The sequence below is a fragment of the Eurytemora carolleeae genome, unplaced genomic scaffold (genome assembly GCF_000591075.1).
Source record: "Eurytemora carolleeae unplaced genomic scaffold, Eaff_2.0 scaffold1770, whole genome shotgun sequence".
NCBI lineage: Eukaryota > Metazoa > Arthropoda > Copepoda > Calanoida > Temoridae > Eurytemora > Eurytemora carolleeae.
The window spans coordinates 8,812-33,875 of NW_019397656.1; the positions used below are offsets into that span (position 1 = coordinate 8,812).

General features: G+C 32.1%; 1 protein-coding gene across 1 annotated transcript in view; it reads right to left on the bottom strand.

Annotated features, from left to right (window-relative positions):
* Positions 1 to 382: 382 nt before the first annotated feature.
* LOC111715367 (uncharacterized) overlaps positions 383 to 25,064 on the bottom strand; it is a gene marked incomplete at its 5' end in the record, with an annotated part of 39,936 nt that continues 15,254 nt past the window's right edge. Inside the window, 41 exon segments of the mRNA XM_023490679.1 lie at positions 383 to 543; positions 1,100 to 1,154; positions 1,619 to 1,751; positions 2,121 to 2,246; positions 2,349 to 2,422; positions 2,554 to 2,655; positions 2,724 to 2,833; positions 2,889 to 3,182; positions 3,248 to 3,434; positions 3,629 to 3,779; positions 3,976 to 4,099; positions 4,341 to 4,534; positions 4,637 to 4,826; positions 4,886 to 4,979; positions 5,248 to 5,327; positions 5,397 to 5,606; positions 5,721 to 5,796; positions 6,291 to 6,467; positions 6,553 to 6,664; positions 7,676 to 8,052; positions 8,111 to 8,314; positions 8,389 to 8,851; positions 8,914 to 8,998; positions 9,078 to 9,193; positions 9,249 to 9,351; positions 10,469 to 10,593; positions 11,035 to 11,140; positions 11,376 to 12,053; positions 12,192 to 12,242; positions 12,534 to 12,625; positions 13,857 to 13,944; positions 14,733 to 14,963; positions 16,060 to 16,142; positions 16,368 to 16,407; positions 16,822 to 17,017; positions 17,734 to 17,780; positions 18,176 to 18,273; positions 19,256 to 19,343; positions 20,365 to 20,426; positions 22,154 to 22,216; positions 23,392 to 23,621. Of these exon segments, the coding sequence (XP_023346447.1) occupies positions 419 to 543; positions 1,100 to 1,154; positions 1,619 to 1,751; positions 2,121 to 2,246; positions 2,349 to 2,422; positions 2,554 to 2,655; positions 2,724 to 2,833; positions 2,889 to 3,182; positions 3,248 to 3,434; positions 3,629 to 3,779; positions 3,976 to 4,099; positions 4,341 to 4,534; positions 4,637 to 4,826; positions 4,886 to 4,979; positions 5,248 to 5,327; positions 5,397 to 5,606; positions 5,721 to 5,796; positions 6,291 to 6,467; positions 6,553 to 6,664; positions 7,676 to 8,052; positions 8,111 to 8,314; positions 8,389 to 8,851; positions 8,914 to 8,998; positions 9,078 to 9,193; positions 9,249 to 9,351; positions 10,469 to 10,593; positions 11,035 to 11,140; positions 11,376 to 12,053; positions 12,192 to 12,242; positions 12,534 to 12,625; positions 13,857 to 13,944; positions 14,733 to 14,963; positions 16,060 to 16,142; positions 16,368 to 16,407; positions 16,822 to 17,017; positions 17,734 to 17,780; positions 18,176 to 18,273; positions 19,256 to 19,343; positions 20,365 to 20,426; positions 22,154 to 22,216; positions 23,392 to 23,621 (6,240 nt within the window).

The following is a 25,064-nucleotide window of genomic DNA, read 5'->3' on the forward strand; positions in this document are numbered from 1 at the left end:
TACCATCTAATTAGTTTATTGTAAAATTTTTACTTTATTTTTCGTCGTCGTATATTTAAAAATTTGAAAAAACCGATTCTGGAAACGTACCCACCCAAATTCATGATTTTGAACGTCGACTATGCTCTTAAACTCAAGGATATCAGAAATATATCTATCCAAGAGAAAGGATATCAGAAATGTATCTATCCAAGAGGAAGGATATCAGAAATGTATCTATCCAAGAGGAAGGATATCAGAAATGTATCTATCCAAGAGGAAGGATATCAGAAATGTATCTATCCCAGAGGAAGGATATCAGAGAGGAAGGATATCAGAAATATATCTATCCAAGAGGAAGAATATCAGAAATGCATCTATCCAAGAGGAAGAATATTAGAAATGTTTCTATCCCAAATGATATATATTAGATATGTATCTATTCAAGAGGAAACATATTTAAAAATACTATTGAAATTTTAGTTGTTAGGTCATTTGTAATTTTAAAAATAAATATGTAAATCTTACTTGTTGTTGTACAATCAAAACATTCTGTTGTTGTAGCTGAAATTAAATATATTATATTGATCTAAATTTATTCATGTATTTATAAACAAAATATATCTTGCTCCCTTCTAACAAAAACCTATTGTAGTAATTATTATAATTGGTTAATCTCCTGAACTGCTGGACTGAATTTTAGGCAGCTAAAGCAAGTTTTACAATAGACTTACAGTACACACAACCTGTTCACATTTAATTATTTGAATTGAATTTACAATAACTAAAGCAAAATGTCTGCATGACAGACAGTAACGTGCAAAACGGGACAGTACAGTACACCAAAATGAATATCTTTTTGTGAGAGTTATGTGCTAAACAAAATTCCCAAGATTTCCAAATTGGAAACTTCCGAATATTCCGTTTCCCTAGTGCAATTTATCAAACGGAAATTTCTATTTTTAAAAGTATTTATATAAGTTAAATTCCTAATAATTTCAAACAAAAATTAATTTAGTGATATTTAATAAAAAGAGCACTGGAAAAATTCTGATTCAAGTCTGAAAATATTTCATGAACAATTTGTTAAGGAAACCCTGCATATATGGTAAATACTTACGATAAACACAGTTATAATTATCCCAGTCTGGAATATTGTCAAAAGCACCATCTTTCTGTAAATAAATGAAGCATTGATTGATTGATTGGTTTTTCATATTTTTAAATTCTTGGAAAGGAGATATTTATTGTACAGTCAACCATTGGATAAAAACACGATATTTTAATTCAAAAAAATCCCTTTTTTAAAATAATTTTTTTTCCTCCATCTAAATCTTCTAAATCCCTCTTAACTTATTATTGAAATTTAACTTGTGTTAAAATTATTCAAATATTTATTTCAAACTTCAGAACTACGGATTAATGAATTGATTTAATTCCTCCTTGATCAAGTCCTTATTCTCAAATTTAAAAGTTGTCTCAGTAAATATTGAGATCAAGCATTGTGGATTTGTGGCATTTTACACTAAAGTTCTGCTAATAACTGAAAGAAAATTATCTGACCAAATATCACTCATTGCTCAAATGAATTATCACCTAAAGTGAATTTAATTGAATATACATTCATTGCAACCTTTACCTGACAGGTCATCATTACAAAAGGAATAGCAAACCAATCCTCATCAAACACCATGCCAGGGGGACAGGAGAAGGTTAGATTAAACCCTACTGGTGGAGCTGCACTTTCTCCATTAGATACAAACCCGACAAAACTGAATCAGAGGGTGGTTTAGATTAAACCAAAGTGGGTGTTAACAAATTATTCCAAAATCTGTGTGATCTTTAAAAGTGTTCAAAAGACGGTGTTATGTTTTCAGCTATTCCATGAAGATGGCGTTATCTTTAAGGTAAAGAGTTATCTATCTTTTGAAAATTTATACAAATACAGTATTTTTTAGTTTATCCAAAAATGGTAAATAAAAGACAGTGTTTTCTCTGTGTTATCTTTTTATCTATTATTAAGACACTTTGAAGCTATTCCAAGGTGTTGTCTTTCCAATATTTCAAAAGACTGTGAATTTCTAAACATTATTGCTTTTGAGATTCATATGAACTGTATTAAGCATGTGGAGAAAACAAACCTAATAAGTGCAGACCCCCTGATCTCTGCAGAAGTAGCATTTGACAAAGGGATAACATGAAGGAGATGAGGGTAGGGGACCTCATCATTCACCTTTAATATCCAACCATCTTCATCCCAGCTTAGCCTAATCAAACCAGACTTAATCTAATCAGTATTTAAGATCAGTCTTGGTAAATCTAAATGTGACATATTTTTCTTTTAGGATTATATATCACTGCTCACTTACTTTATGATAAATGGTTCATCAAAGTCAATAGTAGTTCCATCTAATGGAGCTCCAATTTCATAAACCGTAGTACCCTTTAACAAATATTAAGCTTTCCAAGGTTCTTATTCTTAATGTATTTTTAAAATTGGAAGTTTTTTATGTGCAATCTATGATTTTACATTTTTTTAAAGCACATATTATAAATGCATAAAAATCAACAGACCTGAGCAACTATCCATCGCTTTATGTAATCTAGTTCAGGATCAATAAGAAGATGAAGTGATTCTTCCCCTGGACCTGTCCCATGCATTATGATCTCGAGTTTCTAAAAATTACTTTGTGAAGTTATAAATTCTTTAGAAAACCATGCATTTTATGTGGCTGAACTAATACCGTTTTGGATTTCGATGGAATTTTGCCCTCAACCAACAGTTGATTTTTCCCAGGAACATTCTGTGGAAATTTTACAGACTTTGGCAAAGTTGGGTTGTAGACGGTAAATTCTAAAAATAGATTTAGGATAGAAATATATTATTAAATCTAAATTAAACATTGTACCTGAGACCAGAGTCATATTGTTCTTATTATCAGGAGCATAAACCATACCAATCTCTTTAGGAGGGAAGGGTATATCTGGACATGCAGTAGCTACACAGGTTGGGAGAACTGCTGGAGTCCAACTTTTGTTCCATGAGCATTCAGAATAGATCTCATTTGTCAATTTTCCACCCTCCAACTCAAACTTACCATACGGTCCGCAACTATATTTTATTCTAGTACCATATTTGTAGCTTCCGTTCCATTCCCAAGTCCCAGCAGGTGGCATCTGAGGAGGTTGAGTACAGTTCACACCTGGTTTCATAAAATTAATAAATGCTCTGAATCTAAGTTTGGTAATCTTGAATAAATTTACTTACTTTTGAAGCAACTTGGCCAGTTAGGGGGTGTAAAAGAACCATCTGTTAGGCAAGTAAGATTCCATACTTTTAAAGATTTATCAATTTCAAAGAAAAGATCATCTGATTTGCAAGAGTATCCTGTAGAACTAAGGAAAGGCACCTGGCTTCCATTCCAGTTAGATTTCAAGCCTGTATACTCAGGTGGCTAAAAAAATAATGTAAAACAATTTTATACCATGTCAGTGTCAATTGTAATTATTATTACACAAGTTCACTGTTTAAATCTATGAACCAATCCAGGAAAATGAAAAAACAAAGTTAAAAAAAAATAATATGCAACAATTGATTGCTGAAATATTAAAGTTTACAGAAATTAGAAAGATGGCTGAAAGTATATACCTCAGGAGGATACAGACAAGCAGTCCAGACACATTTATCAAGAGCATTTACAGGAGTCCAGGTACCATTCCAGTTGCATTCTATTATTCGCTGCTTGTACAAGGATTTTCTTGAAGGATCTTTGAATTCTCTTGCAATTCCACATTCATATCTATAACATAATTAATTAACATATTTTTTTCCTATTCAGACTTTTTTCTCAAATAATTTGAAATTTATAACTATTGAGATCATTGGTTCCTTTCAATGGCTAGCCAATGAATTGTTGCTGTAACATAAGTTTTTCTTGCTTGCTACCAAATCTAAAGGTCTCCAGTAAATAATCCCAATAAGATCTAAAAACTTACGTTAAAGATGAACCAAATGTTCTGAGTGCAATTTCTTTTTCTGATTCAACAGCAGTAGTTTCAGTTGTATTGAAATCAAGTGGTTTGGTTCTTACATTAACTTGACCCTTTCCATTGCAGACAGCTTAACAAAGAGTAATAAATAAAATAGAATTTCTAGTTATAAAAGTTTCCTAAGTGACCATGACAATTTCCTAGTGGTAGAGTCTTGAGAAAGTTTTAGCCATCATGCATGGCTTGATATATGTTTAAACCCTTATGTAAACTTCTAACAATCACCTTGAAGAAAAAATGGGAAAATTCTTTTATAGAATTATTCACTTGGGATGTAAGCCCTTTGAAAAATGCTTGTTTCCTTTATTTACCTGAGAAATATTTTTCTAGTAGATCTTTGTCAGTTTTTGTTGTGTCCTCTGTTAAATTCATTTCTTTAAAGATTGATTGACGTAGATTAGAATAGCTAAAGGTAGCAAGCTGGGATTTTGTTAAAATGGTATTTTCTAGGGCCATGTACAAAGCACTAAGCCCACAAAGACTTTCTGTATCACCATTAATGTCCCTAAAATGAAATGTCTCTTAGAGTTTTGAATAACAGAAAGAGGTAAGCTCTTTAAAAATTTGTTTGATTGTAAATGTGTATTATTTTTGAAGAGAATAATACCTTGTGCTAAGATCAACAAGATTGTGCACTGAACTATTCAGTTTCTGATACAGTTTCATAATCAGCAAAGACTTTTTATCAGGTTCAGATTTTGCTGCAAGAACTTCAGGGGATTCCCATTCATTGTAAAATAGGCTGTCATGTACACAGCTGTCAGGTGTAAGCAAGTCATGCCAAGGAAAGCATCCAACTAAAATGGAAAACTCTTATTCCCAGTAAAAGTTTAGAAATTAAGAAATTGAAACAAACCGCATATGTGCGAATATCCTATTTCTCTTCTCATTGCTAAGCAATCACTTGAGAGGGGGTATGCATCTGCTGGAAAGCTTAGAGAGCAGTTAAACTAAAAAAGAAAAGGTATAAGATGGGAATTAAAAAACCAGAAGCTGCACTATGTTTTTTTCTAATATTAAGCTTTCTGATATTATTTTAAAATTATAACTAATTATCCATAACACACTATAACTTGTCTCTCATTCTCCAAATCAACAAGAACGGAGCAAATAATATAAACTTTGGTAACCACTTTAGAATTAGTTTCACGCATCCAAGTATATTTAAGTAAGTAATCACACCAATAAAACTAATAATCTTGTCCATAATAAACAAACCTGTCCATGGCATTCTGATTTAAACATGTTAATTATAGTTTTATTGATGCAATCATTCCCAGGGGCTCTTGCATCTGTTCCTAAATAATTTCAAACAATGTCAATGAACCACCGCCTGCTTTTATACATATTCATTCTGAATTATTTACCTTTGGTCTTATTGCAAAGGTTTCTCACATTATCTTTGTATCTTCCAAAGTAGGCTGATTGCACATATATGGCTAGGAAAGAGTGGCACTGTATTTGAATAACATCACCATCAAGAGCACATGAAGTCTCAGGAGTAATTTTAAAAACAGCAGGATTATGCTTCATTGTACCCTCAATAGGAACTGCCACTGGTGTTGGACAAAGTGGAGCTGAAAAACAAATAAGATAATTGAGTCAGTCAAATGCAGGTTTGGTGGGAAGTTGTTAAAACAAAAATAGTTAATTTTAATTTTATTTTACATATTTCAATATAATGTCATTACCATCTACACATCTTGGCCAGTCTGAAGGTTCAGAGGGCACATTAAAAAATCCTCTTAACTTGGGGTTAACTCCATCCTAAAGAAGAAAGTTTTATCTTAATCTGCAGTGAAGACATGTTTCTATTCAAATTAGTTATTCTTTAAAAGCATCAGATGTGATACCAAGATTCATCATCTCCTCTTGCAATGTAATGAGTTTGCACCAAAAATAATTATCATCATTTTCTACCATTCTTTACTTACAGTTTATTTAGTAGTTTTTACTACAACAACTATTCCCCAATTCTAAGTTTGTTATTTTTATGGCAAAGTTAAAGGGAGTGTTCGCGAAAATTGAAAGGCACAACAGATAGAAGTAAGATTAGTAGCAATGAAAAGTGCTTTTTTATCGCATTAAGCCTATACACACTTTCATTTATTGAGAACACTCCCTTTAACTTTGAATACAGAAGTTTAATTAGTACACAATTAATGCCTTGACCCAGTTATATAAGTGAATGACTATTGAACTTTATTTAAATATTATATAATTAAATTCAATGGAATTTTTTATAACAGTTATTAGCAAACCTGGCATGTGTATTTAACATCCTTTTGGGCTGGATCTTGTTCAAACATCATACCTCGCTTACACACATACCTAGCCTTCCCTCCAAAAGGTATGGTTTCACCAAACCAATCCGTTAACATCAGATTAGACTCTTTTGGGGGTATTGGTGGCCTTAAGCACTCAAACCAATCACATTCCTGCATGAAAAATTGTTATGTTGCATTTCAAAACTTGGCAAGCTTTCAAAATATTTTTTATTTCTTCAAATTTTGCATTTTTTACCAAAAGATGATTAGAAGGTGTCCATGTTTTATTCCATTGACATATCATGGTAATAAGTTCCTGAGGAGTTCCATCTTCTTTCTTAAACTGTCGTGCTGCGCCGCATTTATACCTTATCATTACTAATGCAGTTTAAGAATGGGAGGTTCACTAATGTTAAATTTTAAATATTTAGTGTGCAGAAAATCATTAAAAATTAAATGTGTGGAGAGAAAATGTTATACAATATGTTGTCTCTGAATGTTCAAACAAATGGTTTGAATTTCCAACAAAGTAAAGATGGCATCACTTTTAGAATGAGAAAAATTTTTGAGAACAAACTAAATTTTTCTTGGCTCATGGTGTTGTTAAGAAAAAGATGAAAATGAAAAAATGCTCATTATTTTAAAGCTAACTAAAAAACAAAAACAAATTATCAAGAATCTTTCCAACAATCTTTATCATTCATGAATAATTTCCAAACGGTTTATTTGAAAAAACTTTAAAAAATGAGTATTTTTTACTGAGTAAACTAATCTGCGAAGCCTTTAATGTGCACTATCAGATTTTAGTCTTCCTAAGCCATGTAGTTTTAGAAACAATTTTTTAACAAGCTTTTTAAAAAAACGATTTTGTGAACAAACTTTTGAAAAACTTCAGTTTTTCTTAAATGAAAAAACAATTTTATTGAACAACAAATTTTACTGAACAACAAATTTCACTGAACAAACAATTTTACTGAATGATCATTCAGTGAGAAAAAGAACAAAATAATATGGAAAATGAACAATGATTTTGAGAACAAACAATATCATTTTTTTACTATTTAAAAAAATGAATGAAATGGTTTGTTCACTAACAATAAATAAACAAAGTGAAAAAAACCCAAAAGCACCCATCTCTAAAAAAAAGTACTTTTAAAACAATGTTTGAATTGTGTCCATTTAACTCAAAAATATTAGATAACTGATGATTGATGCTTTCAATGAAGTCAGAGAAGTTAGAAATTCATGTTCAAGGTAGAAAAAGTCATTTTCAGTACTGTAATTTTTGAAAATTTTAAAAATGTTTTCTTTAATCCTAAAAACTTTTTCCATCCTTGAACTTAAATTTAAAATATTCCAGTTAAGAACTTAAGACCTACCTAAGTTTTACATTGTAATTTCGTGGTATTAAAGAATTGTTAACTTCTGAAGTTAAGGTTTCTTTTATTAGATCTGATGGAAGAGGATAAACTAAGCGCTCGACCAAAACCCTACCATCATCTTTATTAAGTTCATACTCTGGATTTGTTGGAATTTCTGGAGGGAAATCTGTGCAATTAATGTCAGAAACACATGTTGGCCAGTTTTCTCTTTTATTCTCAAACTCATATGTCCCATCCTCTTTGCACAATATAGAAAATGTTGATTTAGTTCTATCAGTTTCCCAAAACATGGTAGGCAGGTTATCACTGGTTCTCTTGTTTTTGCATTCATATTGCTTGTATTTACGAATATACGTCCAATTACTTGTAACTTCCTATGAAACAAAACAAATTTGATGACATCTTGTTCAAACTAAACTTCAAAATAGATACCTTTAGATTTGAATCTGCTGGAATAGGATATGGATGTATGCAGTGTGTGATTTTGCATGGTGGAAGTGTGGTATTGTAAGGAGACCACTGTTTATTCCATTGACATCTTGAGTAGAGATATCTTGAGTCCCCTCCATCTATTCCATCGGTGTCAAATTGCAAACCATCCTGACATGAATACCGCACCCAAGTGTTGTATGTATCCTTAAATATAAAACATTTAGTTTTCAGCCTTAACAATTTTTGATTATGATTGAGCTTTTTAAGAACAATTTTACCTCATTATTTGTTCCATTAAGCCAGACTATGCTACCATTTATAGGCGGATCTATGGGCTTGCCACAACTCACAGTTGCAGTGCAATTGGGCCATTTATCAGGAACTTGGTATGTACCATTTGAATCCAAACATTTAATGCTTGTATTTGTCATGGTTGGATCTATTTCTTCATTTTCAAAATATGCATTAGGTTTACACTTATAGGTCACAAAATGTCCTAAATGAACATTGTGTGCTTTTGTAAAATTAGTTTCTATGAGGGTTAAAGCATTTTCTGTAGGAGGTGGTAGATGAGAACCAATGCCCTGGTGTGGATGACCGCAATGATCAATTATACAAACCAAATCTCTAGGAGTAATATTAAACTGATTGTACCAATCACAAGTTGCTGCTATATTTAGAGTTGGCTTATCATTAGAACCATTCAATCTTGCCAAATATCTTTGATCTTTACAACTCCAACTAAAAAAAATAATTTTTATAAAATTGTCATGCACATATTTTTAAAGAATTTTTTAATTCACCTAATGTTACTCCCATCTGTTACGTTCCCACTTGCATTGGATATTATTTCCGATGTTTCAAGAGTTATTGGATCACAATATGTCACTAATAAAAGAAACACGATGAATGATTAACAAGATAAATTCTCATGAAACTTTAAAATATCAGAAATAGAAAATCCTACCATTAACACACACAGGAAGGGAGATATTTTCAAACTTGTTTCCTGGCAAACACTTCAGTTCCATTGAAGTCTTATTCTCATTATTAACGAACTTAAATCCATCATGAGAAATGCAACTTAAAAACAATAAATTTTAGATTTTTCACCCTTTCTCAAAAAGAATATGATTACCTGTATATAACAGATTCATTGTGTCTGGGGGGGTTAGCAGGAGTCCATAATAATTCAACATTGGTTGAATTATCAGGTTCTGGCGGGAGATTACACAAAGCCCCTAGTGGAAACCAGATTTAAAATATGCTTGAAAATTACATAAAATTCCCAACCTAAATATTACAATTTGGCATAATTTGCACAGAAATACTTAAAGGGACTGTAAAGGAAAAATGAAAGGGAGTACAGGCTGAAATCTAAGTATTATAGGAGTTGATCAAGACCCATTAGAGTTCTATCTAATGTTCCTGCCTCAAGAATTGATGTCAAATTGTGTCAAATTTATACTAAAATCTGTATTTATAGATTTTTGTATAAAAATAGTGTTATAAATAGATTATATTCAGCAAATACACAACCAATCTGAAAACGACAATATCCCAGAGGAGCCTAAGTAACTTAGGTTTGCTCCTATCATTATTTGAATAGACATAATTGATATTATTATTTATATGTCCCTATCACAGGATCAAAACTCTCACCAATGGCAGTGCAGTATACTGGTCACATGATACAGATGGAGACTTGTGACAATAATACTGCACTGCCATTGGTGGGAGTTCTGGTCATGTGATATGGACATAATAATTGTCAATTATATCTATTAAAAATGAAAAATTATTAAATTCAAATAATAATAAGAGCAAACCTAAGTTACTTATGCTTCTCTGGGATATTGTCATTTTCAAATTGGTTGCATATTTACTGAGTATAATCTATTAAAACTTACTATTTTTAACAAAATTTTATATATATAGATTTTCATATAAAGACACAGTTTTTTATCAATTTTCTCGAAACAGGAACATCAGATAGAACTCTAATGGGTCTTGTTCAACCCCTAAAATGCTTAGGTTTCAGCCAATAACCACTTTAATTTTTCCTTTACAGTCCTTTTATGCCATTGAAAGTGATTCAAACTGTTCAATTGTTTGGGGTTTGCATTAAAAAGCAAAGTTGTGATTATGCATATTCAATTTTGCTATCACTATTTAAAGATGTAGGCATATCCAATATTTCTATGACTATGAGAGATTATGCTATTGTAAATTATTTGTAGCTCTACCAATATTACTTCTTCGTAGCAGTTAAATTTTCTGTGTTTAAAACAATATCATTTTTGTAATTGTCAAGATCTATTTGGTATTTCATGAGATTAAACTTCCTAAATAACTCACATTCACAAGGATAAGCAAAAGTCTGTGAGGTCCAGGTCTTGTTTGCTTGACATGATACTGTGTAATATCGAGTAAATGATCCGTTGCCTAATTTGAACTGTTTTCCATACTCAGAACATTTATATCTAAAAAGAATTATTAAAAATTAAAATATTTCATGTGGGTTGGACTTTTATTTCCTGACTGTTCATTTTATGCTAATGGTACAAAGTTTAAATTAAGTTTTAAGCATTGCCAGTGGTTTCTTAGTTATAAAACTCAGAAACCATTGGCAATAATGACCAATTGAATGTCATCAAAAAAAGCTTTTCTCCCTTATCTAACATGTTGTTGGATATATTAAAATTAGATTAGAAGAAAAGGAAATGTTTTCTTTCTGAAACTGTATGCAAAATATTAATAAATTAATGGGAAGTACCCCATTTTTTTTTGCCTCTGAACACTAACATAAAATTTTGACTAAGGAGTCATTAAATGTGCAGTCAAAACTGTATGTATCTCAGAGAATTTAAATCTAATTAGATTATCAAAAAATTATTCTAATAATAAAACCAATTTTTTTTTACCTAATTTGTATTTCAAAGTATGTTAAGTTTCTATCCCACTGGTGCAAAGAAACATCAGATTGTGGATTTGCAATATGAGGCAATTCCTCACTACTACAGTTTACTCCTATGGTTACAAATATCATATTAACTATTTTTGATTTGTAATATTTATCCTTCTATACAATTGAACTATTATCAATTTTTAAAATATAAGGTTCCTCAGTAAAATTACGACTTTTTATTTTCAATCTTTTTTTTCTGAACTCTGGAAAAGATTAAGAAAATTTAAACTGTACATTTTAAAGAATAACCAAATTCATTTAAGCATTCTGATTTTATTTGGAAAAGAAAAGTCTTACTGTTGCAAACAGGTGGAACTTCATAGTCATATTTCCAGTAGGCTGCCTCCCCTCCCTGCCAGGATACACATGTCATTTCTCGTTCTCTTAATAGCTGCTGTTCTAGGGCTGATAATGTAGTGGGGCTTGCAGCAATTGTGGTAGTAGTGGAAACTCCAGCTGCAGTAGTGCTTTCAGTTAGTATTGATGTGTCAACTCCAGCTATTGTGGCTGTAGTAGCTACTCCTGATATGGTTGCATCTGCTGCTGTGGTGCTTCCAGCTACTGTGGTGGCAGTGGTTACTCCAGCAGAACTGGCATCCATCTGCACTGTGGTAGTAATTCCAGCTATTAATGTTGTGGTAGCTACTCCTGCAATGCTTATATCTGTTGGGGTGGTGCTTCCAGCTATTGTTGCTGTTGTGGTCACTACCCCCACAGTAGTGCTGACATCTGCTGCAGCAGTGATCCCAGTTATTGTGTTAGTGTTGATTGATCCAGCAGTGCTGGATTCTGATGTGGTAGTGCTCCCAGTTATTGTGGAAGTGGAGGTTGCTCCGGCAGTGCTGGAATCTGCTGTGGTGGTGGTTCCAAATATTGTGGTACTTCCAGCTATTGCAAGAGTTGTAACTACTCCAGCAGTGCTGGTATCTGCTGAAGTTGTAGATTCTTCTACCTGTCGTTTCTTTTTTCTTGAAGCTGCAAATAGTAAAAATTATGAAAAGTATGAATGCCTAGACACATTATTGGTCTAAAAAATCCCTATTTTCTACATGATTGCATTTTACCTCAAAAATCCATCTCTATATGGGTTACTTGCACAAAGAATTAATTTACCTTTGCAAACAGGTGCACCATTATCCCAGCCAGTAGCCTCATGCGGACAAACTGACAGATAAATTATTAAGTTCACTATAAAAAGATCATTTTGCACAGATTTAAGTATAACAACAAATTATTTGCGTCTACATAATGGTTAAAAATACAGAAGAAAAGCTTAAATATAAAATATAAAAGAGTTTATGCCTACATTATGGCCTGAATTTGGAAAGAAAATTTTCCTATACATGAGTCATATTTCTGCCGAAAATCCAACCTAGGATTTGATGAGAATAAACAAAAACAAAATATTTAAATGAATATTTTGCCAATAGGGCTTAGTCGAACTTATACAAATTCCTGGAGGTGGGTTAGTATCTGATCTAGACAGCGTGGATTTGGAATTACCATTTCCCGCGCGATAAACTTTCCACACATTACTTTGAGAAGACCTGAAAAATGTCCAAATATGTCAGTTGTTATTTTCTGTGAAGTTTATTTGATGTTGGGTGCAAAAAAAAGAGATAGACCGATAAATTTGTACTATATCTGATTTTTACTTTTTCTTCTTTTACGCCAACACTAAGAGATTGGTTCTTTTTTTCATTTCGTTCATTCATCCTTTGTGAACAACCCAATTGTTAAAGAAATTGATTTCGTTCGTTCTCAAAATTGTTAATATTTCATCTATTTTGTTCCTTTTTCTATTTGATCTAATGATCGTTCAGTATAATCATTCCTTCAGTAAAAATGATAATTTTTCAAAAGTTTGTTAAAAAAAAGAGTTCATTCAGAAAAAACGATAGTTTTTTCAAGATTGTTTGAATTATTTTAAATTGTTTGTTTATGTGTGTTTTTTCGTTCGTTTTTGAACATTTATAGTTTGTTCATCTCTAAACAATCCATGTCCATGTTTTTTTTTATTTCTGAACGACACTATTGTTCACCAAAAATTTTGTTTGTTTTTAAAAAATTTGTTTCGTCCACAAAAACAATGCATCTCTATCAAAAATAGCTCTATGGTCTATTAAATACTCTCAATCTATAATGTCACATGCTCTACGTTGTCAGTAGATTTATTTGTAAATGATGATGTTTACTTTTTATTTATATGTTTTTTTGGCTAGCCTGTTCGTCCTATAAAGCTGCAGCCCTGTGCACCCAACCTATTTTAGCCCGAAGTCTAATCCATAGTATCTCTTAGTGGGCTCCAGCCATTTAAATGTAGCTTGTAGAATTGTGGAAATTAAATTTGGACGATTTTTTTCAAATATTTTGATTCTTCGGCATCAAGTAGTGCAATTTAGGGTTTCCAGCAAAACGAAAAAATCCTTTCACGAAAATTTTTTATTTCGCCGGAAATTTTCTCCTTTTTCGAGTCTATCTGTTTTGCAAAAATTCTGCTAAAAAGTTCACAAATATTGGAAGAAAACAATTGCCCAAATTCATAGTAAAATCTCCCTAGTTGATCTGTGGCAATACTGAACTGAACTCTAAATCCTCCAGCAGCACAATATATATGCCGAAATTGCAGGTAGAGATTTAACAATGGCTGGCTGAACAGAGATTTCAACGTAGTAAAAAGTTATCTGGGCAATTAATTATTGCAACTGCAACACTATAGTTTTCGCATATTTTTTTCGCAAAAGTTTTCGTTCGCTGCATAGACATATAAAAACTTACACTTTGATATAGTTATCAGAATCTTTAGTATATTGGCTATCTGAACGATGGTATTCATCTCCACCCCAGATCACGGTATGACAGCACTCTACAAGTATTCTTATTACTGTGTGCTTTTAGAAATAACTTTTGAGCTATCGCAAAAAAACGATAGGAGGGGGGGGTCAATTTGACCCCCACCCTCAGGATAAATAGGGTTAAAACCTATTAAAGTATGAATAAGATAACAACGTTTATAATTTGGAAAACCAACTATTTTAATTGTAGCTTCTCTAAATTTCAAATCATGGCGTAATTATCAGAATTAAATACTTTTAAACTTAAAATAACGACGATATTTTCCACATTATAAATCAGATAAAGAATTCAAAGGTACCGGCACTTAAAACTATGCCTACAGTTCTTTTAAGAGCCAAAAACTGTATTTATTGAATATATAAATAAAACGATTAACAAATATTTTAACCTTAATTAGTTTATACCTTTGATTAGCTATAAAATATTAAACACTGACCCCACTGGCTCTTTTTTCCCCCGAGATGTGAATTTTATGTATAAAATTGATAATAATGCACCATGATATGCAAGACATGATATAATAAAATGAATAATAGTTAATTTTATGAAACATTGATTTTGGTTCAAGTTTACCCACAAAGCATGAGACTACAGAGTAGATTGTAAGGAAATTTTTCAATCTTTTATTTTATACTCCAGCTTCCCTTCAGCTTATTTTTTCTTCCACTAACCATTAGGTCGCCATTAAAATACCATATTAATAGCAAAAATTAAATTAAAATTTTTAGATTGTTAATTTTAATGAGTTTTAGGTCGTCATTAAAGTTGATCATCCTTTGTGGGTAACCCTGTATTTACCCCAAAAGTTTTGAACACGCTGTTGTACTGTTGTAGTTGTTGTTGTAGTGGTTGATGTCGTGTCTATAGTTGTCGTAGTAGTTGTAGTTGTTGTAGTTGTGGTTATTGTTGTAGTGGTAGTAGTTGTGGTTGTTGTAGTTGTTGTTGTAGTTGTTGTAGTCGTAGTTGTTGTAGTCGTAGTTGTTGTAGTTGTTGTAGTTGTTGGTATAGGTGTGACTAAAACTATTGCCTCTGCAAACGACCAATATAAGAGATAAGGAAAGAATAGAAGAAAATACTACAGTAAGAACCAGTAAACTGTGGAATAGGAAAACGATATTATAGCAATCCTTTTGACTCAAAGAAGTTCGTAGTAAGATATCAATTCTACTGGAGACCACTGGAGGGATTTTTTTTTCACTGGAGGGGTTTGAAAAAATGATTTTTACAATTTCAAACTTTGCGCATAAATTCCACTGCAGGGATTCAGATATCTTTCCAGGGTGTTTATAAATCCACTGTTGGGATTAAATATCCTTCCTATGGGTATATAATTCCAGTGGAATTATATACCCATAGCTGAAGGATATCTGAATCCCTCCAGTGGATTTATATACCCCCCTGAAGAGATTTCTGAATCCCTGCAGTGGATTTATAAACCCTTTAGAAAGATTTCCGAATTCCTCCAGTGGAATTATTAACCCCCTGGAAAGATATTTAAATCTCTCCAGTGGAATTATAAACCCCTAGGAAGGATATCTGAATCCCTCCAGGGGATTTATAAACCCCTTGAAAAGATATCTGAATCCCTCCAGTGGCATGTAAATCACCCTGCGTAAAATTTTAAATTTTAAAAAAGCATTTTTCAAACCCCTCCAGTGAAAATGAATTCCCTCCGGTGGTCTCCAGCGGAGTCCAAATTTTACTACGAACTTCCGTGACTCAATCCTTTTATGTTGTATTTGATGTTATAACAAAGCGAAAAGTTGCTCTTGTAACAGATTAGATCACTTTGAAGTAAAATGAGTATGTTTGAGTTTTCTGGTTCTCTTCTCACTGTATTTATCTAAAAATCTTTTAACGAAAAAATAAACTTGAAAATAGTAACAACCATCAAAATCATGTTTTTATTTTGTTCAACATTGTTTTGTTCTTGGATTTTTCTTTTTCTTCTTATTTGATATTTAATGGATTTTACAAAATTGTGTAGTTCTAAAAATGTTTAATAAAGGGTAAAGACCAAGAACCAATATTTACATTTTTTAAAGAACCACTTTTGGTCGTTCATTGAATTATTTATTTAAACATTTTCAAGATGTCATAAATTTTCTTCTTTATATTGTTTTGCCTGAGAATTCAAAGCCTGGTTCACAAATATACTTTGCTACTTGTCCTATACTGTTATCTGTACCAGAATAGGTTAATGATGCCCTAGGGAGAAAACAACTATTAATGTATAGATGAATTAAAAAGTCCGAGATTTTTTTGCTTGATAAGTTATAATGATGAATTTTCCTGGGACATTTGACATGGTCCAGGGTCAAGACATGTTTTACATCAATAATTGTCCAGAGCTCAAATTTAGAGGTAAAAAAAGTTGAGACCACATCAAATCCCTCCCAAGAGAATTTTTAAATTCTGAGTAGAAAAGATTACCTTTCCGGTAAAGGTGGTAACGACGATTCCAAGCAATGAGCTGAAAAAAGCTATATATTTATCAGAAATAGGGAACTCTATGAACCCATCTTAATAGGTCATTCACCCCTTTACCCCCTTACAAAGAAAATTAAAGTATGCTGCAGTTTGTGGAAGGAATGCAGCAATTTTTCCCTCTCAATTCTCAGGAAGTTTTTTGTTTCATAATTCAAGAAACTGCTGTCATTTTATTTAAAAAAAAGAAAGGTATGGGAATTGGGGGTTCCTGCAGGACCAGATTTAACTAATAAAAAGAATTAATTAAACCATGTAGATTGTAGAGATAGTTGAACCACTTCTCAGCAACTTGAACTGGCGCACAAGCACAAGGGTTCAACTAACTCTACGTCTCTAGCTTTTCATCTAGTCATTGGTGTAATTTTCTTGAATGTTTTAATTTATAAATAGTACTTACGTTGACAAGCAGATAAAGGATTAGAGCTATTATAACGAAAATATGGATCATATTGATCCTTCTCCTGATATCCACAAAGATTATAAATGATGTTTGTCCAGTTTCCTTTCATGTCTTTCATCGCATTCCCAGCTAGGCATTGGTAGGTTATGTTTGTTCCAAAGTTGGTTGATCTCATATTCCAGGTATGACTCATCTAAATATATATATATATATATAAATATATACATATATATATATATATAAATATATATATATATATAAAGTTGTAATTCCTGTTTGGGTGTCTGTTTGTTTGTCCAATCACACTCATTATAGCGTCAAATTTTTATCTAGCAAAATTTGTTGGAGCACCGGCATCAAATTCACCATAGCAGAATCATTCGTCAAATTTTGCTGAACTCACTTACCACTGGACCAATTTGCCTCAATTTTAGATGAGGGAACTAGGGAAAGTCACGGGAATATTCCTACCTTGGTTTTGAGATTCTAAGACAATGGGCGGGTAAACGGCGGGAGTAATTATGAATAACCTGGGCAATGTTGGGGAGTACCCGCGGGCTAGTCTTATATATAATAATAGTGTTTTGGTAAAATCAAATTGGATCTTTAATTGACTTTTTACTTTTTTGGAAATGTCAAACAAAGTTTGAAATGCTTTATTCTTAAAATGAAATTCGGTTAATTACAAATTTTTAATCATGATCAAAGCCTTTTTTTAAAAATCATTTGAGCTTACTTTTGTTGTGAGGTGAGACCTTAATATAGTTGTAAATTCAGAAATTGTATAGTAAGGGGCTTCATAATCAATATTCATATATATCATATCAGTTATTCCCATGAAAATTTTTTTTTAAATATCTTAAAAATTATTTTCATTTGTTTTTTTTTTAACCATAATGTTTAGTTTACCTTATCAGTTGTATTTGGTACAAATGGAGCATCCTTACATTTGAACGCTGAAACATTTCAGATAATCAATTCTTCGGATTCAGTTGGAAATTCATCAAGAGAGAATTAAATCAAATCAAAAGAAAACATAAGTACAATAAATATATGTATAACTGCTGCAGCAGGAGAGCTTAGATTGCTGAAAGTTGTTCTTACAAAGCCTCCAAGCTTTAATTTAAAAGTTAATGTATTTATATATTCTTTGCAACCTGATGGTGTAAACCTTTGAGATCTAATCTAACAGAATTCTAGTTCGAAATATTTAAGGTCTTTGCCATTGTGTTGGAATGATACAAATATTGTTAAAAAGAAAGTTTAAATTCCTTTTGTGGTTTTTCTAAGATAACAATGTAACGGAGATGATCAAAGACTTGATAATTACATCTGTTGAATAGATACTTACGAACACACATTTCAGAAGCAATGAAAACTGCTTTACGGTTTCCTAGGCATTGAAAATCCTGATTAGGGTTGGATCTGTTAGACAAAGCCCATCCTTCACTGAAAAAATAATGTTTCATGATTATTCAGAAATTCAAATTTACTATAAACATGGATTTTAGTCTTTTTCTGTGATAACAATTTTAGCTATTGCTGTTCAAGTTGGCATAATTATACGTATTTTCTGATAGCGTTGATGGATTTTCAAATAAAATTTGAACTTAACTTTTTTTTACAGATAAACCTCTTTTAAAAAACAATCAAATTCACAGAGAAAAGACTTAGGATTAATCTAAATGATTTTAGTATGATTCGAAAGATTTTATTACTATTGTATTCCATATTTCTTTGAGGAAAGAAAGCAAAAACAAACAATCAATGTTTTTTCGATAGTCCCCTGTATTTAAAACTGTATGGGGCTTTTTAAATATTTCATAATTTTCTCTTAAAGGGTGTGTCTGGCTAAACAGAAAATAAAATATCGTACAGAATTTGTTTTGAATTCTTTTGAGACGTTTTTACGTTCCGGAACTTATTTCACAATAGAAATGTGTGAAGTAATCAATGTTAGAATCAATTATTTCTTTTTCCTCATTATATTGAATTTTTATTATTTTAAATTTGTTCGCGGATTTCTTCAAATTCTTCATATGTCGTCTTTTAAATCAAAATTCCAGAAAATCTACAGAAAATGTTAGTGAGCAATGAGACTGAATAAGATTACTTATTTTCTATGACTAGAGTAAATTATTATTTTCTCAATCTGTTCCTAAACAACTAATTAGTTTACTGTAGAATTTTTATTACATTTTTCGTGGTCTTCATTGTATAATTTTTATAAACCGATTTTCAAAATCATCCCTCCACAATGAACAATCTATAATGCTTTTAAAGATTGAATTTGCGTCCTTGCTAAACTAATATGCACAGTAAAAACGTCCATTGGTCTCAAATGAATCCTACAAAATTTCTCTACAATACTGCATTTTCATCTCAACTACCATGTCTAGACAGACACTCCCTTTAAAGCCCCTAAAAATACCTGCAAGTATAGCGCTGAACAGTTCCTGGGATTCTGTATTTGTTATCAAACTCTTTAGGTGCAGTCCTCAGCTGTAGATATCCACCCTCTACACAAACAACATCAACATCAAAAACAGCATCAACATCAAAAACAGCATCAACATCAACAACCACATAAACAACAACAACAACAACAACAAAAACAACAACAAAAACATCAACATCAACAACAACAACAACAACAACAACAACAACACCATCAACGACAACATCAACAACACCATCAACAACAACATCGACAAAAACAACAACAACAACAACAAGTTTTTGAAACATTTCTTACCAACTAGATTTTTATAACAAACGGGCGAATCTAAATGTTACAATACAAAGAAATTGAGTCTTTGCCGCAAACTCTGATTTTATAATCTCCATATCTAGTGCAACCCAATGTAGTAGATCTTAGATATTTCAAGCAATGAATTCTCTGAGACCAAATAATCTAATTGTTTGAAATATGAACCATCAGGTTAAAAAAATAGGGGTTAAAAAAGTTGAGTTAGTTTCAAAGACTTAATCCTGAGGACGAACTTGAAGAAGTATGGTTAGGTTCCTCTTGAACTTTTATTCAGTGTTTCGAGATTTGAGCCGGCGCTCAAGCATGGAACCGGTTTTTGACGGTTCAGCGACGCGGTTTGAATTCTTAAAATTCGCCCCTGAAGACACAATTCTTGTGTGTTATGTATCGTTAATTTTAATCTCTTGATCTTGATATCCAATGTAGAAACCTTTAATGGATAAATGATGGTTCCCTCAATTAAAGTTATCTCTGCAGTGCATGACCATCATAGTATATTGAAAAGGAATTGAATTAATCTGTAGGTCTACATAAGATCAATACTAAATCCCAAGATTCAAAACACAAAAGTTCTGAATTGTTGTTACAATCATTTAGCTTTGTCTGCAAAAGAACAATTTTGATAAATCTTTTTTTAGATTAATGATCATAATTCTTAAGATATTACTTATCATAATAAAAAAATCTGCTTACAAGTATATCGATATTGCAGATAAACTGAATATAAGCTGGAAACATCAAATCATCCAAAAAAAAACATGTTTAAATACCGTTATCTGGAGTTGCAAATTGATAAAGAACCTCGGAAAGTTCAGGGCAGTCAAAATTCCATCTACAAAAATGATATTTTAAAATCTAATTTTTGTAACCCTGTCCCCCTTTTCGCCTTTGGAATTAAAGGAACTGAGTTTTTGCCACAAATTATGATTTTACAATCGCCATATATTTTCCACCTGATGATGGTGCAAACCTTTTATATTTTAAACTTTCATTATTTGATCTAAAGAGATTCATTGAAATATCTAAGGTCTCCGTCAATAAAATGCAAAGATATGGGGAAAAAGAAAATCAGAGTTTGTGACAAAAACTCAATTCCTTTCTTTGAACTTCAAATTGTTGGGGGAAAAATAAAAACCCATTTAAATTATTTTTTTTTTCGTTTGTAAGGGAGCAATGTTAAAGGAAAAGACTGAAACATCTCTATTCAATTTTTAGAAAACTCAATTTATTAGCAAACGAACTTAAAATTGTTTGATGCAAAATTTTATCATATATGCAATGTGGTAGGGTTACTAATTAGTGACTTTAGGGACTATTAGCATAATTTCAAGCTACCATTCATTAAAAGAGGACAATGCCCAATGTCTAATGCCCAGAGTTCAGAGAAGTCGTTTTAAAATCTCTTTAAAGGGACTGTAAAGGAAAAATGAAAGGGGGTATAGGATGAAACCTGAGAATCTCAGGAGTAGAACGATACATATAAGACATCTATCTGATGTTCCTGTCTTGTGTTACAAATTTATACGAAAATTCATATATATGCAATTTTGTCTAAAAGTTGTAGTATTAAACAGATCATATTCAACAAATACGCAACCAATCTGAAAACGACGATATCCCACCGGAGCCTGAGAAACTCAAGTTTGCTCCTATCATATTTTTTTATTTCGCATTTTTAATACATATAATTGATAATATTATTACAGATAGTCCGTTTAGTCTGTATTACGTCACCAGAACTATAGCCAATGGCAGTGCAGTATACTGGTCACGTGATTCCCGTCTGTATCACGTAACAACGATACTAAAATTTTTTTTACAAAATTGCATATATATGAATTTTCGTATAAATTTGACAAAGTTTTATATCAGTTTCTCGAGACAAGAACATCATATAGATGTTTTATATGTATCATTTAACGCCTGAGATTCTCAGATTTCATCCTATACCCCCTTTCATTTTTCCTTTACAGTCCTTTTAAAAGCGATTTAACTGCAGTAAAACTACATTATTTTGACATGACATGTTGTACAAATTTTGGACTTGAAGGAGATGTTTTATGTAAACATGAATTCTGAACTAATAATAAAAGTTTAAAATGGTTTGCACTATCAGGCTACTGCAGTAGGAATTAGACTTTCTCAGTAGTTGAAGGGTCTGGCCTTTATATTATATTGTGTATAAATCAAAAAAGGCTATATTGAGAAAATTTCTGTAAATAAAATACAACACTACGAACCAATTAATAGTTTTATACAGTGCTTAGGATCCATCTAATTTCAATGCAGATCCTGAAGAAGAACTACTTTTCTTACTTTTTTTTACTTATTTTTATGCAACAATTTGATGAACCATTTAGGACATTTATGATGATCTCTCTTTTTCAACAATTCAGATTGGAGTTTTCAGAGCAAAATTTTGCAAAGTTTTTGGTTAATATTTTGCCCTCATGGATTCTGATCCGTTTATTTTTGCAGATCCGGATCCATGGAAGCCAAAAAAGTTGCGAATCCAACGAATCCGGATCCTACGCACTGGTTTTATAAATAGCTAATTACCGTCTGTAAAGATCAAACGGATATACGCTGGTATAGTTTGTGTTAATACAGTTGGATTCAGGACTAAACAAAACAATCATGTTATTATATACTTATTCACTTCTTTTCAAGGGAGTGTCTGGTTGGAAATGGTAATTGAGCTGAGACTTTGTAATGTAGAGAAATTTTCATATTGTGGTGCGGCATGCCCATGCCCTCCTGGTCGTGGCACGACAGGCCAACATGACAGGAATTGTGGTGCTGCACGCCTGCCCTCCTGGTCGTGGCATGACAGGCCAACATGACAGGAATTGTGGTGCTGCACGNTGCCCTCCTGGTCGTGGCACGACAGGCCAACATGACAGGAACTGTGGTGCTGCACGCCTGCACTTCTGGTCGTGGCACGAAAGGCCAACATGACAGGAATTGTGGTGCTGCACGCTTGCCCTCCTGGTCGTGGCATGACAGGCCAACATGACAGGAATTGTGGTGCTGCACGCCTGCCCTCCTGGTTGTGGCATGACAGGCTCACATGACAGGAATTGTGGTGCTGCACACCTGCCTGGCGGGTTGGACAAACCAGGAGGATTTTGATGATTGAATTGTTAGTCTTTCTTAAAACTTATACATTGCTCAAGCATCTTATAGGTCTCAAATGATTTAAAAAATTATCTACAGTAATGAATTCTAAGCTCAACTACTTATTTTCAGATCGAGACCGGTTGGTCGCGAAACAACCATGCTCAGCCAGAAACTCCCTTTATGAGTATATCACTAACACTACAAATAAGAATATCTAAGATTTGAAGTGCAGGCGGAGTTAACAGATTAGTCCTTATCCCAGCAAGCTGTGACTTTCGATCATAATTTGACCTATCAAACATAACTTTTTTTCTCGGTATATGCGTTTCGCGAGAAAAAGTGTAAACAAAATTCAGCAAGTTTAAAGATTGTTGAATTACAGACCAAAACACGATTGAATTTAAATAAAAAAAACTAATGCATCTCGCTCTAAAGTTAGTCCAAGGTGAGTACCACTAGAAGCTGGACGTCAAGAAATTACTTTTTGAGTAATAGACATTACTTCAAAATAACTTATAGAATTAAGAACGTATTTTACATCATTCTCAGTTCAAATTCATTATTTCCCCAAAATGGAAAAAATCATGTTAAGGGTATTTTTAAACAAACTATTAAAAATATTTTCCAGATTTATATTGATTTTTGCACAATTCCAAAACAAATTTTGACTCACTTACCCACTTGGTCTACTTATTTCTTGATTAAGCAGTCTAATACAAAGTTCGAGAAAATACTTCCAAATTTGATTTCTACAGCGTTGAGTTTTCTTAAAATTGCTGTTCAAATCTGTATCACTGCATATTTTGATTGAGGAAACACAGTGTAAATAGACTGCATAAGCTCGCTCAGTGCACCAGACCTTGTTTCTCGATTTACTGCTTAAAGTTGATTCTGTTTCAGCAGTGAACTAAAACAAGTTCATGTTATTTAAACGAACAAGAAGATAAATTATTAAGTGCTGTCGTCTTTGCTTGAACCAGCTTCAGCTATAATAATTACTAGCTGGAGTACTCAGCGTTGCCAAGGTTTTAAACACATTAATCAAAAAAATGTTTTGCAAATTTGGTCCAGCTAAACAAAAATATCTACAGGGTGAGTAAAAAATAGGGGATTCTTTATGTTTTTGACAAAATTTTCAAATATTTTTATTTTGATTGGATTTTAGGCATAATAAAAGTAAAAAAAAACCGCAAAACCAAAATGTTAGTCAATCATTTATTTTTATTTTCAAAATTAGCCAAAGTATGATTGAAGGATGGACAAGGAATGGAAGATCAAGAAGAAAGAATAAAAAAACAAGAAATATAGAAGTCTAAAAATGTTTCCATCTGATATCATATTGCAATTTAAAATATTGTAAAATTTAATTAAAATAAATTATTAAAGTTAAAAAGTCAATTATTTGCATTTTTACAGATCTAAGGTTACAATTTGATAACATTTACTGCAGATTTTAAATCTAAAATTTTGCGGATTTTTGTCATATCTCATTTAATTTTATTGAATTTTGGAAAACAAAAGAATTTGGCGGCTTTTTTTCAATGTTCCAAAAATTTTATTGAATTTTTGAAATACCAAAAGTTAACGGATATCATGTTGCAAATAAGAATTAGAAAAAGATCTCAGTTCATTTCTGACAGTAAAAATAGTTTATGAAAATCAATAGGAAATTCTTTTGGGAAACTAGAAGGAATGTTAATTTTTACTTGTTAATTGAGCAGCCTTAGGTGTTGACTTAAAATTAACAAAAACACAACTGACCTCTCTGTTAAATTAACCAACGTCATAACAAACGGTTTAAAACGGAATAAATATTCACTGTGCCTAGCTCGCCTAGCTCTGCTCAGCTTTATTTTAGTGTTAGGTAATTTCCCATTTACGCAACTTCTCCTTTACTAACTTTCCCAAGTTTATTTCACCAACTGCAATTTCCCAACTACTAGTTTCCCCACCAACAACAATCACTAATTTTCCCTTTTACAATTTCCCATACAATATTCTAATGAATTCATTATGTCTGTATCTCAAAAGTGCAGGTTGAAAATAAGAAAATTAAAATACACAATTTAGTTTGTATAACTTAACCACGTTGGCATACCGTATGCCAACGCCGCATACCCATGCATCCATATACAGTATACACTATCCACAAAGAAAAAAGTTTCTTGTTTTTTTGTTATTTTTTATCAAACATCATCATCTATCATCTTTGCTTGTCTGTCTGTTTGTTTCTTTGTTTGTCTGGATCCAATACACGTTAAAACGGCTGAGCTGATCGGACCCAAATTTTATGAAGGACCGCGTACATGACCCTAGGGAAGGTTCATGGATAATCAAAAAAAATCGATTT